Below are 15,801 nucleotides of genomic sequence, written 5' to 3' on the forward strand. Positions count from 1 at the left end.
CAGTTCAGAACGCTACGAGTAATCCAGTCATTTACATAGATCAGTGATTAAGATTTGGAATTAACTTTTATAAACAGTCACCTAACTGCATATATTTTCTCTCCATGTGCCGAAGCTAATTGCTTATCAGTGAGTTCAAAGACTGAATAGGCTACCTATGTGCGCTACATTAAACCTTTTCCCTCGACTCACAACAAGAACTTCCAAGTAGTGAATTAGCCTGGAATATCAATTAGCGTTGGGGAGTTAAAAATAAAAGTGTTCTGCGAGTCTTGTGGGGAGGGGAGGGGAGGGGGGGGGGGGGGTGTACAAAAGTGATAATTGAGTTCACAGTGCAAGGTGTCAGGGTGTACCCGCGAGAATGATCAGATTTAGCACTGGGGAAAATCACTGATGTGATGGGGGTCAGAGAAGTTTTGTGTGTTCTGCTGGAAAGTTTGAAACAAAAAAGGAAGTAACAAATCAAAGAGGAAGTGAGGAAAGTGAAGCAAGGAGTTAGTGTCGGGCTAGGGGAGTGGCAAAAAAGGAATATGTTGAAGGGGGAAGGCCGGACCTCCTCCAGTACAGTATCTTCCCTTATGAAAAATGAGTTTATTTAAGTGTTCTATTAGTATACTTCTTTTAAACTAAAAAATAAGAAAGTATACTTTCAGTCTACATTTATATACTTCTCAGAAATATACTTTATGTACTTCTCAGAAATATACTTAAAATTGCTCACTCAAATGTAAAATAACGTGACCATCAAACATTAAACAGCATGTAAATCAAAACTGCTTAATGCTACCAAATTAAATGTCGAACCCATGAAGAGAAAACGACTGTGAAGCTTTGGGGGTGTTGGACTCGATCTACTTTATCATGTTTTGATCATCGTTCTGAATCTGATCAAGGGGTACTGACAAAAATGTGATTTTTTTTTACTTTTTTGTTTAAAATATTGCCTTTTTTAATTAAACTTACCGACATTCTAGTGTTGATAAAAAAGGATGCATAAAGCTAATAAAATGTACAGTGCTGGTACAGTTCAAGTATAAAACATTATCTACATTTGAACAGTAGTATACTGCAAGTGCAAAAATAATATATAAATAGTAAACTATAGTAAACTAAAAAATGTACTACTTGTATCAAAATAAACTACTAGTATACTTATAAGTTTACTTGTAGTACAGATGCATTACAAATGAGAAACCTAGTTGTGTACTTACTACTGTTACACTTAGTACACTTAAACGTATACTTTCATTTACTAAAACACATTGATATTAGTATACTTACTACATAAAGTATACTTGAAAAAAAATGTAACATTACTTTAGTATACTTCATCAAATTAACTTGAAGTATACTTCTTTTTCGTTAGGGTTTTGCATATTTGCCATCTTATCTAGTTGAAAACCACCGCAGCAGTTAGAGATAGCCTGAGGTCATCTTCAAATATAATTTATTAGCTCTAGCCACACCTATTTACAAAGTGTGTTGCTCATTTTCATGCCCGATTTAGATCAAATGTCAAATGTTTTCTTTGGCTTTAAAGTCAACATGATATCAAAATGTATTGTTCTTTCACAACACAAGTTCCTGGTTTTACAGTATGCTGAATGATCCATCGATTAGCTTTAGGGTTTGAATATACTTTCCTGTTTCAGACACATGTTATATTACGGAAGTAAAATAGCTTTTTTTCCCTGCTCATAAGACAGATGTTGTTGCTGTGCTAAGTTTTTTGTTCTCCTTGACCATCTAAGAAAGGCTCATGGAAAATCTGGGCTACACAGGCCCTCACAACTTTCGTAAACATACGCTAACAGCTAGAGGAGTGTGTGTTTGAGCTCCAGGGTCTGGGGTGAGCCTCTGAATGAGATTACTCAATAAGCACTCATCTCTGAACTGACCCACATGTGCTGCAGCTTGAGTGCTGCCAATCTCCTCTGGTTCTGCCAGAACAGAGCAGAATTTCTAAAATGACACCCCTCGCCCTGCGAATTCACTCACTGGCACGCGTCGGATAAGGCAAGGGGGATCAGCGCAGTCACCGAATGATTGAGTCAGAGTGGCAGCGAAGGGTTTTAAGCAATGCTCCATGGTCTTAAGAAAGTCTGCCTGAATGGGTTGTCAGCCATAGGGAGAAACACAAACATTATAAGTAGAGCGATGATGCTCTGAATGTTGATAATAGGAGAAAATCTTGGTGACTTGTGTGTTAAATAGACAATGTTGACTAAGATGACAGGGTTGGGCTAGTGAGACTAAAAGTAATGTGTCTGACAGACACTACTGTACTGCATATAGGACTGTTGAACGCAATCATTATACAGGAAAACAGGACTCTTAAAACGTCTGGTTAACGCAGCATAATAAACCAGAATGAAAATACAGCAACAGGCAGAAGTGTCATGCTCACTCAATCTGATTTTTGAGCCAAGTGGATTTTGAATAGAAAAAAAGCCACAGTTGTTGAATAGTCTTTTTTTATTTATTTCAAAATGTAATATATATAATATATAAATACAGTATATATAAATACAGTATTTATATAAGTTTGAACCCAGGTCTTATACTATCTTATTCTGTTCTAGCAAAGTATAAAACTACTATAAAAGTATTGTCTTTGGTCATGCCTTATCTTGCCTCGGGCACGATGTGAGCAAACACTGCTGCCCCCTCAAAAAATAAATAATTAAAAAATAGCTACATGATGCCCCTGGCCGCATGAAACATGTTTGTAAGATGTTCTAAGGCAAGTTTTCCATAACACTGCAAACACTCAGTACCTTACCCACATAATAAATTATCTATGTATCCTCACTCTTGAAAGTTTCATTTCCAGCTGTCATGAGCTTTGCAAAAAGCTTCATTCATTCAGGCTTAAAGGGATAATTCACCCAAAAATTAAAATTCTGTCATCATTTACTCGTCCTCATGTCATTCCAAACATGTCAGACTTTTGTTTGTCTTCAGAACACAAAGGAAGACATTTTAATGAAATCTGAGATTTCTGTCCCTCCATTGACAGCTACGCAACTAAACACTTTGACGCTTTAAAAAGTTCATAAAGAGACCGTAAATCTAATCCATATGAATTGAGCAGTTTAGTCCAATTTTTTTGAAGAGACACGATCACTTTATATGGTGAACAGATTGAATTTAGGCTTTTATTCACATTTAAACATTCATCAACTCATGTGTGAGAACCAATGAGGTTCATTCTTGGTTACGCAGCACGTTTGAGCTTCAGCAAGAACCAGTGAGGTTTGTTCTCGCGTGTCAAGCAGGTTTGGTTGAGCTTCTGTTTATGTTCACTGATTAATGTTTTTATGTTAATAAAAGCCTAAATTAAATCTGTTCATCATATAAAGCAATTGACCCTTCGCAGGGAGCTTGATTGACAGGTGATCTGACCAATCATACTTCGCCATCCGCCATTTTGTCCGACAAAGCAGTCAGGAGAGTTAGTAGATTAACATGGTTAAACTTAAACCACCTGAACATGGTCAGGATTTGAACTTGAAAAACGGCGTGTACTGACGTCTTTCCACGGTTAAAACAACATTCCTTCTTATGTTCATTCATGTTGTTTTGATGCTATAAATTAACTAGAAAAAGAGATTTCATTAAAAAGATCTTCATTTGTGTTCTGAAGATGAACGAAAGTCTTACGGATTTGGAACGACATGAGGGCAAGTAATTAATGAAAGAAATAAAAATTTTGGCTGAACTATCCCTTTTAGTGGAGCGATATTTTATAGATTGTCATACCACATTAAAATCCCACCTAATGATTTGCACCATCCTGTAATGCCTGGCGTCTCTCGTGTGCTAAAGCTCGCAAAGCTGACTAAAGCTTTGAAGACAGACCATATTTGACCAAGAAATACTGGCAAGAGTACTTTCAAGCCAATTTTACAATTTAATTACCTTTTATTAAAAAAATTTCCTTTCTGCTGTAATGTCCCCACAGTCCCCTATTAAGGGAACGCGTATTCCTGCACATCTGGTACAAAAGCTTTCCAGTAATTCAACGCCGCAGATGTAACTTTTCAATTACGATTCACAATCATCTAATTCTGCTGGGGACTTCAAGCAACAGTTGTCAATTTTGTGGCACGGCACATTTTATCTTCTTCTCCCCCTTTCAATATTTCTTTCTACATTCCTTTTTTGACCCAACCCTCCCTTAAAAAAGGTTTCCATGGCAACCATTGCCAAGCAACAGAGCAGTCAAACGCTCCTAATCCAGTGCTGTTGACAATGAGCTGTGAACGGGAGAGGGGGTTTTACATGGTGCCCGGCAACCGGAGAGAGGGTAGACGTGTGCTCGTGCGAGCGGCGGAGAACGTGTGCTCGTGCGGAGAAGGACAGCGCGAGGAACTGCATTGCGCAATAGTCAGTCGAAAGCAATGCAGCTCCGTTGCCAGTTGGCTGGGAGGAGTTGGAGAGAGTCAAGATCTGGGTCACGGGAGGGATGCTTGGCCATATATCGGCATTGATGGAGGACTTCTACCATCTCTCACCTTCTGTGTGTGACACCAGTCACTGAGGCACATTAGTTTCTTTCTCTTTTTTTAATTCTGTTATCATTTATTTGCTCTCACATTATTGTAAATCAGTATGGCTTTCTTTATTCTACTGAACACAAAAATATATTTTGAAAGATTTCTAAGTGTTTTTTGTCCATACACTGAAAAGCAAAGGTTTGTTTGGTTCCCAGCATTCTTCAAAAGAATTGTAACAACATGAGGATTATTAAGTGGTGACAGAATTTTTGGGTAAACTAGTGATTTGAACAAACCTTTAAACTTTAGTGTGTAACTCGTCCCACATTGTTTGTGCAACAGACATGAAAAATACCCTAAAGTTTGTCACTTGTAAAGGAAAGACTATTTTAACTTCCTTTTTTTTACAATTACAAAAAACACCTTTGCAACTGCATGGAAACATACAAAAAAAATTTTTTTGTAACATACTTAGACCTTTTTCAGTCCCACTTTATATTAAGTGGCTTTAAGTATTATGTACATACATTGAAATTAACAATTTGATAAAATTTTAAGAAAACGATGAATACACAATGATGTGTACAGTTAAATCATTTACAATAAATACTGCAGTATCCCATAAAAAATTTAGAATTCTACATTTTGATTTCTTGGTGACTTTTGAAACTCAGTTTAATTTAATTATAATTCTGACAGCAACCCGAAATTACACGCAAATATAGTTCTGAATTTGAATTTTGATGCATTATAATGCAGCCATTGCCAGTAATGTTGAAGGATGCCTCAGACACACTGACTCATGTCTTTCAATTACTGATAAACAAGGATGTCAGTGAAAAATCCGTAGCTACACAGGCAGCTTAACCTCTATGCATTAAATGAAGCTTTGAAGCTAACCATGTTAGCCACATTAGCTGAATCGACTCGATTGTGAAAACATGAAGTTAGTAACCAGTTTTGATACTGAGTTTTAAGACAAACAAATGCTTCAGAGTGAACTCCATGTTTCCTACTTTCATACATTTTAATGAAAATGCTAACAATTCTTCAACATAACAGACTCATTGGAAAAACGTTTTTGCAACACTCTATAAACGTACCCATGAACATATAAAAAATAAACACTAGTGGCTTTAAAAACCAACAACTTTTATTCCTTTAAACCAAAATTGATTACAGAGGCAGATTATGTACTATAGGTCAATTCACACCGATCCAACAAAACCCAACAATCGTGTTTGTTGGCGTTTGTCTGTGCGGTATGAATTGGAAATACTTATTTTCATACGGTTCCTTGCACAATACTGTTATATCAGGACCTCAAAACAATTTTACCATAGTGCATCATTTGTAGACTTATACATTTTGGCATTTGCATCACATATATGTGCAGCTTTTATGACGTAGAGTAGATCTCATCTGGTACAACATAACGATGTGGAGCTTTTGACAACGAGTGCTGTGAAACACGAGTCTTAGAGGAAAGCTAAGATACAGTAGCATGGTTGCTTCAGCAAATGCGATTTTATCTCTTTACGTTTGCTGAACACTAGCGGTTATGTTTATGGTTGGGTTTAGTGTGTTATCTTCAAATGTAAAAGAGCATTAACCTTTTAGTGCCACTCACAGGACATTTTATTTCTGAACTGCCACGATATGTACTACAACCAACGTAATAAAACGCTTCACGTTCACCTGTTTCGGATAAATGAATATGCTTTAGCGTCACTCGTATCATTTTGCAGAGATGTAGCCACAGCCACGTTTTTCCAGTGAGCCCTGGATTGTATTTCTAATAAGTTAAAAAAAAGAACCAATTACTAGGAGTGCTTCTACTTTCTAATACAACTAAACTTTGTATAATGTTCTAATCTTCAACAAAGGAAATGGGAGCAGGGCGGGATGAAGAGAACAAAGACACATGTGAAACGCAAAGTGTGGCAATTACGAGCAGGTATGGTGTAAATGTACTTTACAGCTCGCACTCATTGCTGATGGGGCTATTAGAAGATTAGACAAGAGTCGTTTTCACTCAGCTTCTACGAAATGGATTTTCTGGAGCGAGACGTCTCAATTCAACAGTTCTTATTTACAGGAAACAAAGCATTAATACACTGTTGAACCTCCTTATTAATATTTAAGCCTAATGAAGGCTTGTGTCTGGAGTGCGCAGGGAGAGGCCGGGCGTCACGCTGCGCCGTGTGTCTCGGCGGGGGTACCCCTCCCGATGGCTCCCTGCCTCCTTTTCTCTTTCTTTCTCTCTCTCTCTTCTCCTTCCATCGCTCCCACAATTGGCTCTGGAGAAGGCTGTAGTTGGAAACACCCTGAGCTTTAACAAAGCACTTCCACCCCATCCCCTGGGTTGCCCGATTGCTTAATGGACACCTTAAGATCCGCAGGGACGCTTGGCTAATGGTGTGACCTGATATCAGAGAGCCCAATTGGCCATTCAAGGGCCTCTCTCTGCAGGAATATGAGTACACTCAGGCCTCGGCGCAATTGCAGCCCCTCGCAGTCTGTCAGCCAGCTAGGTGTTACGGACAAATGTTTATCTGTGTTTACAACAGGTTTTTTCTTTTCAAATAATCAAATTTGTGTGCTCTATTTTTTAAGATTACATTAGAATGTCATGGAGGATTACTCACACTACAAGATATCTCAGCCCATTGTCACTTCCTGCCCTACGCGACCAAAAGAGTGACCATATTTCCCAAGAGTGTGCTTTTTTTTCAATTATGCAACTTTTTTTTTTCTACAAAATTCCTGTCAAAGAAAAGCCTTAACCCTATTCCTAACCCAATAAGCAGGTAGCTAAAATTATGTTGTCACCTTCGGTTGAAATGGGGTGTCAGGATCCCCTCGGTTTAAATCCGCTTTCTGGGTGGGGGGTGCGAGTTGGTTTGGTCATGGCGGACTAGATCTGCTACTCTGCTCAGAGCAAGTACGACTTGCTTCTGCTAAATGCTCAGAACATAAAAGTAAAGGCAGGTGGTGCTGGGGAGGCAGAGGGCTAGAAGAAGAATTTGCACAGCCCACAAAGAAAGGATGTGTGTCCACCAAAGCGTTTTTAGCCAGCTGAAAATGCTAGGCGCTCTGCTGAAAACACCTAGCTGTGGGCGCTTGAGAGCATTTATTTTTCCAGTTGAGACACTTTGCTAGCTAAGATATGGAATATCCGCAGAAGTGTTACTAGGATCTAATTTCACAGATAGTTTGTTTTTTGTTTTGTTTCTATATATAAAAAAAAATTCAATACAATTTAAAGTATTTGCACTGACTCTTAAATTATTTTGTTTTGTTCTTGTGGTTGTTATCTGTTGCCGTTGTACAAGCTGGATGTGGCGGTTGGTCGGTGTTGTATTTGTCCCGCAATTGTTTGGGCTTTAGTACAATGAATATATATATATATATAGATTTAAAATAATTGTTTAATTTTTGGAAAACTGCTGTCTTTATAATATCGTGCCTAAATGGTTATCTATATGGTATAAATGAGTATTATATATTAAATATGTGCTCCTTCACAAGGGAATCACCATATTTGAGGATCCTTGACAAAGTTTAAAAAACCTTAAACCCTAACGTTTTTCCTTCTGGTCCTGGAGCAACATTTCCATCCACCAATGGGAATGTTGCTCCAGGACCAGCAGGAATAACCTTGGTATTGCACGAAGGCAAAAGAAGGAGACAAAATTAATGAAAGAGTCCCAGTGATTAAGTCTTTCTATTTTCTTCATCATAGCAACTATTCCTCCATCGTCTTCACATAGTTCACTGATTTTACTCATCTCTCTGTGAAACCCACTTTCACTCTCTCGTAGATGATCTTGTGATTTGCTTAAAGCACGATGATGTTTTGTGTAACCTTTCAAACAGCGGCCCAGTCTTCATATCAGATTCCTCCCTCAGTCACAAGCTGCTCGTCCCAACCACGTGCCCAAAACCATAGCAGCTCACACTGTGGGAGGGGGTGGAAGGGTGGATCCACCCGCACACACTCCACTTACACTAAATGTGGTAAACATTATGCACTCGGGAAAATCGATAATTAATCGATATATATATAAAGTATATATATGTTTGCAATTATACTTGCTTTGACTTCTAGAAGACTTAATGTGGTCTTATAGTCACCTATGCAGCTAAAGTAGATTATGTAGTAAATTATGTTTAGTAAACACCATAACCTTTGAAATATCTGCAGAAAACACATGTTCGGGGATTAAAATACATTACTTGGATGGATGATGGTATCGTAAAAGGCTCCGCTGATGTCGCCAGCAAAATGGTTCTGCGCATTTCACGGGTGTTATTTACATCCTGTCCTCTACCTTTGTTTTATGGGCATTACCCTGGCAAACACAGCAAGGTAATTGAACATGGGCAGGTGACTAATTGAATTAGATAGGGAACTCAGTGGGGGCTAGAGAAATGGAGGTTAATAACTTCGGTTGGCCATATGATGCCTGCTGAAATCGACATGATTCTGTGAGCTGCTTTTGCTTGTTGTTTCTCTTAGGGATTTTGTGGTGCGCGGGTTTTAATCTTATTTTTTAATGTATTTAATGTTTAGAAGCTTATTGGAACACTTCCATCTTTGCAGAAAGCGACAATTATTTTCAATAAGTCCTGTTATGGCCCTGTTTTATCTAACTAAATATTGACCGAAGATTGAGCCATACTCAGTACTCAGAAAGCTGGTTCTCATTACCTAATCATGTTTTAGATAAGGATATGTGTCATCATTCAAATAATACTATGCATGTTAGAATGGAGAAAAAAAACACTTTAGGGTCAAATTCTCACTATTAACTAGTTTCTTAATAGCATGCATATTACTGGGATATTGGCTGTTTATTTGTACTTATGAAACACATATTAATGCCAGATTCTGCATGAACATATTCTACATTCCTTAATCCGACCCATTACCTAAACTTAACAACTATCTTACTAACTACTAATAATCAGAAATTAGAAGTTTAGTGAGGCAAAAGTCGTAGTTAACAGTAAAAAATTGGACCCTAATCTGAAGAGTGACCAAGGTATAACTACATTATGTCATCTGCAGAAATGTTGTTGGTTTCTGGGGTGTTTTGGATGGTTGCTTACTGTCAAAAGAGTATGAGAATATTGTCCCTCAGGTTTCTCTTTCAATGCTCTATTTTTGACCCATTTGATTGCTAACCAAGGGAAAATTGTAATTCTGATGGCTTAGAAAAGTAATAGCACACTTTTCCTCAACAAGCCACGCAATTTGAGGTATCCTTCATGTCTGTATAGCACAGACAGCGCTAGATAATACTTCAGGTTAGAGGCATGATCAAATCCCTAAGTATGCAATAGTAAAAAGCGAGTTTGCCGGAGTTAAACCACATCATCTGTCCCCTGTTGCCACAATGAATGGCCCCGCTATAGTGATTTGTTGTCCTAACATTGGGTCATCTCTTGTGACATTCAGCCCTTCGTCTAGATCTAGAGTGTCTCTGGGAACTTAATATGTTACCCTGTTTGCTCTCTTCAAGGTTAAAGGCCACTGATTTCATCAACCTCAGAGGTTTTCCCCTACGAGGGAGCTAGATCCTTTTGTTAGCGCTTCAACTAACCATTTTTTGTCTTCGGTTTCCCAACAGAGTCGTATGGCGGAGAGCCTGCGTTTGTTCGACTCCATCTGTAACAACAACTGGTTCACCAATACCTCGCTCATCCTCTTCCTCAACAAGAAGGACCTGCTGGCCGAGAAGATCAAGCGTATTCCGCTGACGGTCTGCTTCGCTGACTACAAGGGCCAGAACACCTACGAGGAGGCGGCCGTGTACGTGCAAAGGCAGTTCGAGGACCTCAACCGCAACAAGGAGACCAAGGAAATCTACTCACACTTCACTTGCGCCACTGACACCAGCAACATCCAGTTTGTGTTTGACGCGGTGACGGACGTGATCATCCAAAACAATCTCAAGTACATTGGATTGTGCTAGGACGAGGGGACGGGGGAGAGGGGCGACAGGCGCGGCAAAAGTAAAACCCTTTGGCGAACGATGAGGCTCACCTGCCGATCGATCCGGACGCCCTCAAAAACGCTTGTTGAAACTGGTAACTCAGATGAGGCCCAGAGGAAAGGGCTACATGCTGCCATCCTGCTAGATTTATCAATGTCAAAAAAGTAAAGGTCAAGAAGGATTTAACAAGGTTGGTATAAATGTGTTTGCACTGAACATACTGTATGACTATGTAGACACACACACACACATGCATCGTTACGTTTGTTCACACACAACGGACTTTGGGATCAGTTGTCAAGCACATGTTTAACATGGAAACACTGGAAAAAGATATACCTGCTCCTCTCTTCCCTTAGAAACAGCAGGAATAAAGGTACCATACATGAAAGGGATAGTTCACCCAAAAAAAAAAGACAAAAAGTCATCACTTACTCTTATAATTTCCAACCTGTATGACTTAATACTTTCTTCTATGCACATGTTTAGCAGAATGTTCATGCTTCTCTTTTCCATACGATGACAGAGAATGGTGAAACCATAAAGTACCATAACTTATGACTCGTGTCCTTATTATTAAAGAATATGACCATATGCACATATTCAAATGTGGTGCATCGCAACTGGTTTAGATACACACTCGTATTACAGTTCAAATAATCAAGTGCATTAGATGTGCTTTAGTATTAAAGTCAACATCGAAATAAGTATAAGATAAAAGATTAATAAAACACAATGATTTAAAATATACTTTAAAGTAAAACTTTCAATTTGACATTATTACAAAGTGCACTTTTTAACTTAAGTGTGTTAAGCAACCTAGTCATGGAAGTGAAAACTCTTCAAGCAAAAGTGTACTTAAGTGACCTTTTATTTTATTAATATTATATTATCTGAAAGTTTTTTTTTTTTATATATATATACAATTAAGATTAAGATTTGAAGTACACTACAAGTGCACATTCAATACAATTAAGTGCACTTTGTTTTCACAAGAGAAGAAAAGAAAGATTCACAATTTTTTTATGTCATCTGAAGAATAGGTGAGTGTTTGCTCAAAAAAAAAACCGCCTCGTTCTAGGTGGTTGCCGAGGTGTTGCTATGTGGTTGTTAGGGTATTCTGGGAATTGTGAATGGTTTCTTGGTGGTTTTTATATTGTCTCTATTTGTCCCTCAGGTTCCTCTTTCAACGCAAATAACATTTTTGGCCCATTTTATTGCCCACCAAGGGAAGATTATAATTTCTATAGTAAAGGTTCTAAAAGTAACACTTTCACTATAAAATATAATATAAAAGCTATATGCACATATTCAAATTCTGTGCATGGCAATTGGTTAAGATGCACACGCAACTCAAACCTGTCATGACACGTCTTGATGTGCCATACTTGAATATACGTGACCATGAATAAGATTTGAGAGCTGCAGTGGAGAAGGTTATCAGTGATTAACGATTTCAGCGTTTTCCTCACACAAATCTATTGCATGACTTCATAAAACTTGGAATATAGATTATATGGACTGCTTTTAAGTACTTTTTGGCACTTAACGGCCACTGGTCACCATTCACTGTCATTGTGTGGAAAAGAGCGGCATGAACATTCTGCTAAATATCTCTATTTGAATTCCACAGAAGATATGAAGTCATATAGATTTGAAGTGACATATGGGTGAGTACACGATAACATTTTCACTTAAAGGTGAACCATTCCTTTAAATTTCGTCTTTCTTTTTAAGGTCTTTGATTTGCCTGATTTAAGTAATGCTGCATTTGGGGAGGATATAAAGCGTTTTTTTGAAAATATAATTGTATATGAGAGGTTAAAAGTATCCTGAAAAAAAAAAAAAAAAAAAACGATGTCATTTGGTTTTGCTTCAAAGGTGAAATCTGCCGCTGTCTGAATATGGAGTCAAATGGCTTTTTTACTCACACTCACACTGTAGTTTATTTTTGGCTGTCTGACCCCTAGGAAGCAATCTATTTCCTTGTTTCTTTTTATTCTGTTTTCCTTTAGCCTAAAATAGGATGTAATCCAGAGTTTTTAGAGCAAGCGTCCTTCTTTCCATGAGAGTGTTACACTGACGTGAGCATTGACGTGTTTCATAACGATCATTCCATATTCAAAGAAAAATAAACAGTGCCAATATTAATGTAAATAAAAAAAGGCCCGCCAATCATGTTACTTTTTGGGTTTCTATGGACAGAAAAGTATATATATATATATATATATATATATATATATATATATATATATATATATATATACACATTAAATATGCATGATTTTGTTACTTTGGGATTTTGATAAATTATAGTTTGATTTGCTTTCTTATATTTTTAGTTTTACTAACATGCTCCAAAAATATATCAAAGTCAAACACTGTGTACGATTGTACAGTTGTTTCCTGAGAGGTATTTATTGAAGAGAGTTTTATGTGCCGAAAGAGTAATTTTACGTCCAGCGCAACCTAAACTCAGCACGAAAACATTAAAAGAGGATTTACTCCTCAAATTTTGTCTGTAACAGAAAAAGAGAGGAAGAGAGTGAAAAAGAATATCTATAAAAGAGCAGAATCTTTTTATCCTGGTGTCATTTTGAGTGGACGTGCTCCGCTGTATGTGTAAATACTATGTGAGGTACACTTTGTGAGACAATGAAAAAAAAAATGGAAAAAAAAAAGAAATCCCTTTTTAAGATGTAGGGCTGATTAACATATTAAAGGGGTCCAGCACCCGCTCCAGTCCTCCTCCTGTTCTGCTATGAAGATGTACAACAAACCCAAATAAGGGCTTCAGGATTGAAGGATTCATGATTTTACAGGATGTCCACCAAAAAAAAGAAAAAAGAAACAAAGAAACAAATAATAAAGTATAAAAGAACAATAATAGTGAATAAAAACAATTATGCAAATGTTGTTTGTGCTGTAGGTTTGTTTCTTGTGTTGGGGTGAGTGAGGCTTCAGTAACTCTTTCTCATCAAACTTACACATAATTGCTTGTGTTTGACACATTTAATATTTTCTGCAATGCAATCTAACAGTTATGTGTAATACTAATATTTTATATTTATACAAACTTTTATACAGGCATTAACCAACCACAAAAAAAATGTATCGGTCATATTTCACCCGAAAATAAACAAATATTATTATAATGATAAAGAAAAGTAAGCCTATTTTTAGAAACATTTGGACTTTTTGCATTGTGACATTATTATTGATGACAATAAATTTGACACTTTTCAGAATTTATACTACTGTAATGCAAAAATAAAAAAGATTTTAAATTCTAATGTACCGGTACTTGCATAAATCTACGCACGTAAAGAGATATGGTGCTGGGGAAAAAAAATATGAGATGGGGAAAAAAATATTTCAATGATTTTGCATTCCCTCACAAAACTTGTTAACTGAGAAACTTAGCATTCCTTCTCAAAAACTATTGCGTTCCCCCAAAAAAACTTTGACATTTCTCTGGGGAACGCAAAACATTAGTGAGAGAATGTAGTGATGTATAATTTTCCCTCCCATCATCATGTCCCTTTTAGAGGTCCGTATAAATATAATTGTAGTACTACGGCTACAGTATATTTTTTTTACAGTAACATGATAAAAAAAACAAGCCATAGTAATGAAATTAACACTAATAATAATAAAAAATCAAAGGTTTCGGACACATGCTTAATTATTACTTAATTTATTTGATTTTTTTTAGTTTTCTTTTGTGGGTGAAATTCACTATATTCACTGATATATATCCGTTTATATAAATTCGAGCTTTTTGCCTGTACTTCACAATAACAGCATCTAATTCTGCTCAAACACAGAATAGATATAGTAGGAAAATATAATCCATGGAATTATTTGCTGCCAGCACTGACCGCTAATGCAAGAAAATACCACAATGGTCAGCGATATGCATCCCTCTTTTTCTATATGCATGTTTTCACGGCACTATCAGCCTCATTAAATGTTGCAATAACCTGGGGCAGCTAAGATGACTGTAGTGAGTGGCCATATATTGCCTCCATGATAAATCTTTGTATTGAGTGCTATCACTCTAATTCAATGCCATATGCTGCAGGCTGATGCATTGCATGTAATCCGTGAGGAAATTGTTTCTTCCTGCGTGACTGTCCCTGGTCATCAGGAAATGTCTTCTCAATCAGTCCGGCAACAATAAAAGCTCAACGCTGCTTTTATTTATGGTGCATTGCACCACGGCAATCAACATGCTAATTAAATGTGCAATTAAATTATTCTTCAATTGATTTATGTCTGCAGAGAGTTTGTCTGAGTAGTAAACGAACTGTGAGAGTGAGAGATGGATGCAACTGAAGAGGAGAGGCTGGAATGGTCTCGCATAATGGCCCAATTAGTGGCCAAACCCTGGATGACCGCTTATTGTTGCCATTACAAACACGGCCCATTGTTTATCATTGTTGTACCGGGACAAAACAGCATACAGAACTGACAAAATAAAAGTTTATGTACCAAGGAAGCATTTTGAATTAATATGTTCAAGTTGTTCTGAGCTATTCAATCGTGTGTGTGGGTGCCACCTCCTCCATTTTATCACAAAATATGTTTTTCATTGCCACTAACTCCTGATGTATTCACACTGTCAGACTCAAAATATAAGTATTTACAAATCTACATTGATTAAGATTGAATTGAGCATACAATAGGGTTTCAAACTGACCTTCAGCTCCATCCTTTGGAGAAAGTCTAAAGGGGTCATATATAGAAAAAATAAAATAAAGTTTAATAAATAAAATCATGTTTTATCACCAGTCCCAAGTGGATTAGAAAAAACGTTCCAAAACAAATAAGCCAAAAAGTAAGTGCCTTTCATAATTAATATCAGTGTTGCAAACTCGTCGGTTATCGGCAAAACTTGGAAAAATTCGCCACGATCGGCAGAATATGTAATTTACGCTTTTCTTGCAACACCATATTTCATTAAAGACGTTTTGATTAAAGACCACTGAAGTTTTTCGTTATTTACTGAGATATGTAAATCCATATCCATATAAACATCAGCCTTTTGTGAAAATGTGATTGGTTTGGTCGCCAGCGCGCATGAGTGCAGTAGCGCGCGCACACGAACCAACTCGGCGCGCTCAGGGAATCTGATTCACACTACTTGTTGAACTCATAGCCTAGTAGATGGCATATGGAAAGAAGACCTTCAGGATGAACACTAAGTTGTATAATATTTGTTTTTATGAATGTTTTCATGAATGTCTTACAGCTGTGAAACCTTGGCGCGTATTTTGAAAATGAACCTGTTGCTGTCA

The 15,801-nt window shown here is 37.2% G+C and overlaps 1 protein-coding gene across 4 annotated transcripts in view; it reads left to right on the forward strand.

The window, feature by feature from the left end:
• gnaz (guanine nucleotide binding protein (G protein), alpha z polypeptide) overlaps nt 1–15,407 on the forward strand; it is a 71,191-nt gene extending 55,784 nt beyond the window's left edge. For all 4 annotated transcript variants that reach the window (XM_079600566.1, XM_079600565.1, XM_079600563.1 and 1 more), the window contains one exon: nt 10,136–15,407. In XM_079600566.1, the coding sequence (XP_079456692.1) occupies nt 10,136–10,480 (345 nt within the window). In that variant the 3' untranslated portion in view covers nt 10,481–15,407. The remainder of the gene's footprint in view (nt 1–10,135) is intronic.
• Nucleotides 15,408–15,801: the final 394 nt, after the last annotated feature.

The sequence above is a fragment of the Phoxinus phoxinus genome (assembly GCF_949152265.1).
Source record: "Phoxinus phoxinus genome assembly, chromosome: 23".
NCBI classification, from domain to species: Eukaryota; Metazoa; Chordata; class Actinopteri; order Cypriniformes; family Leuciscidae; genus Phoxinus; species Phoxinus phoxinus.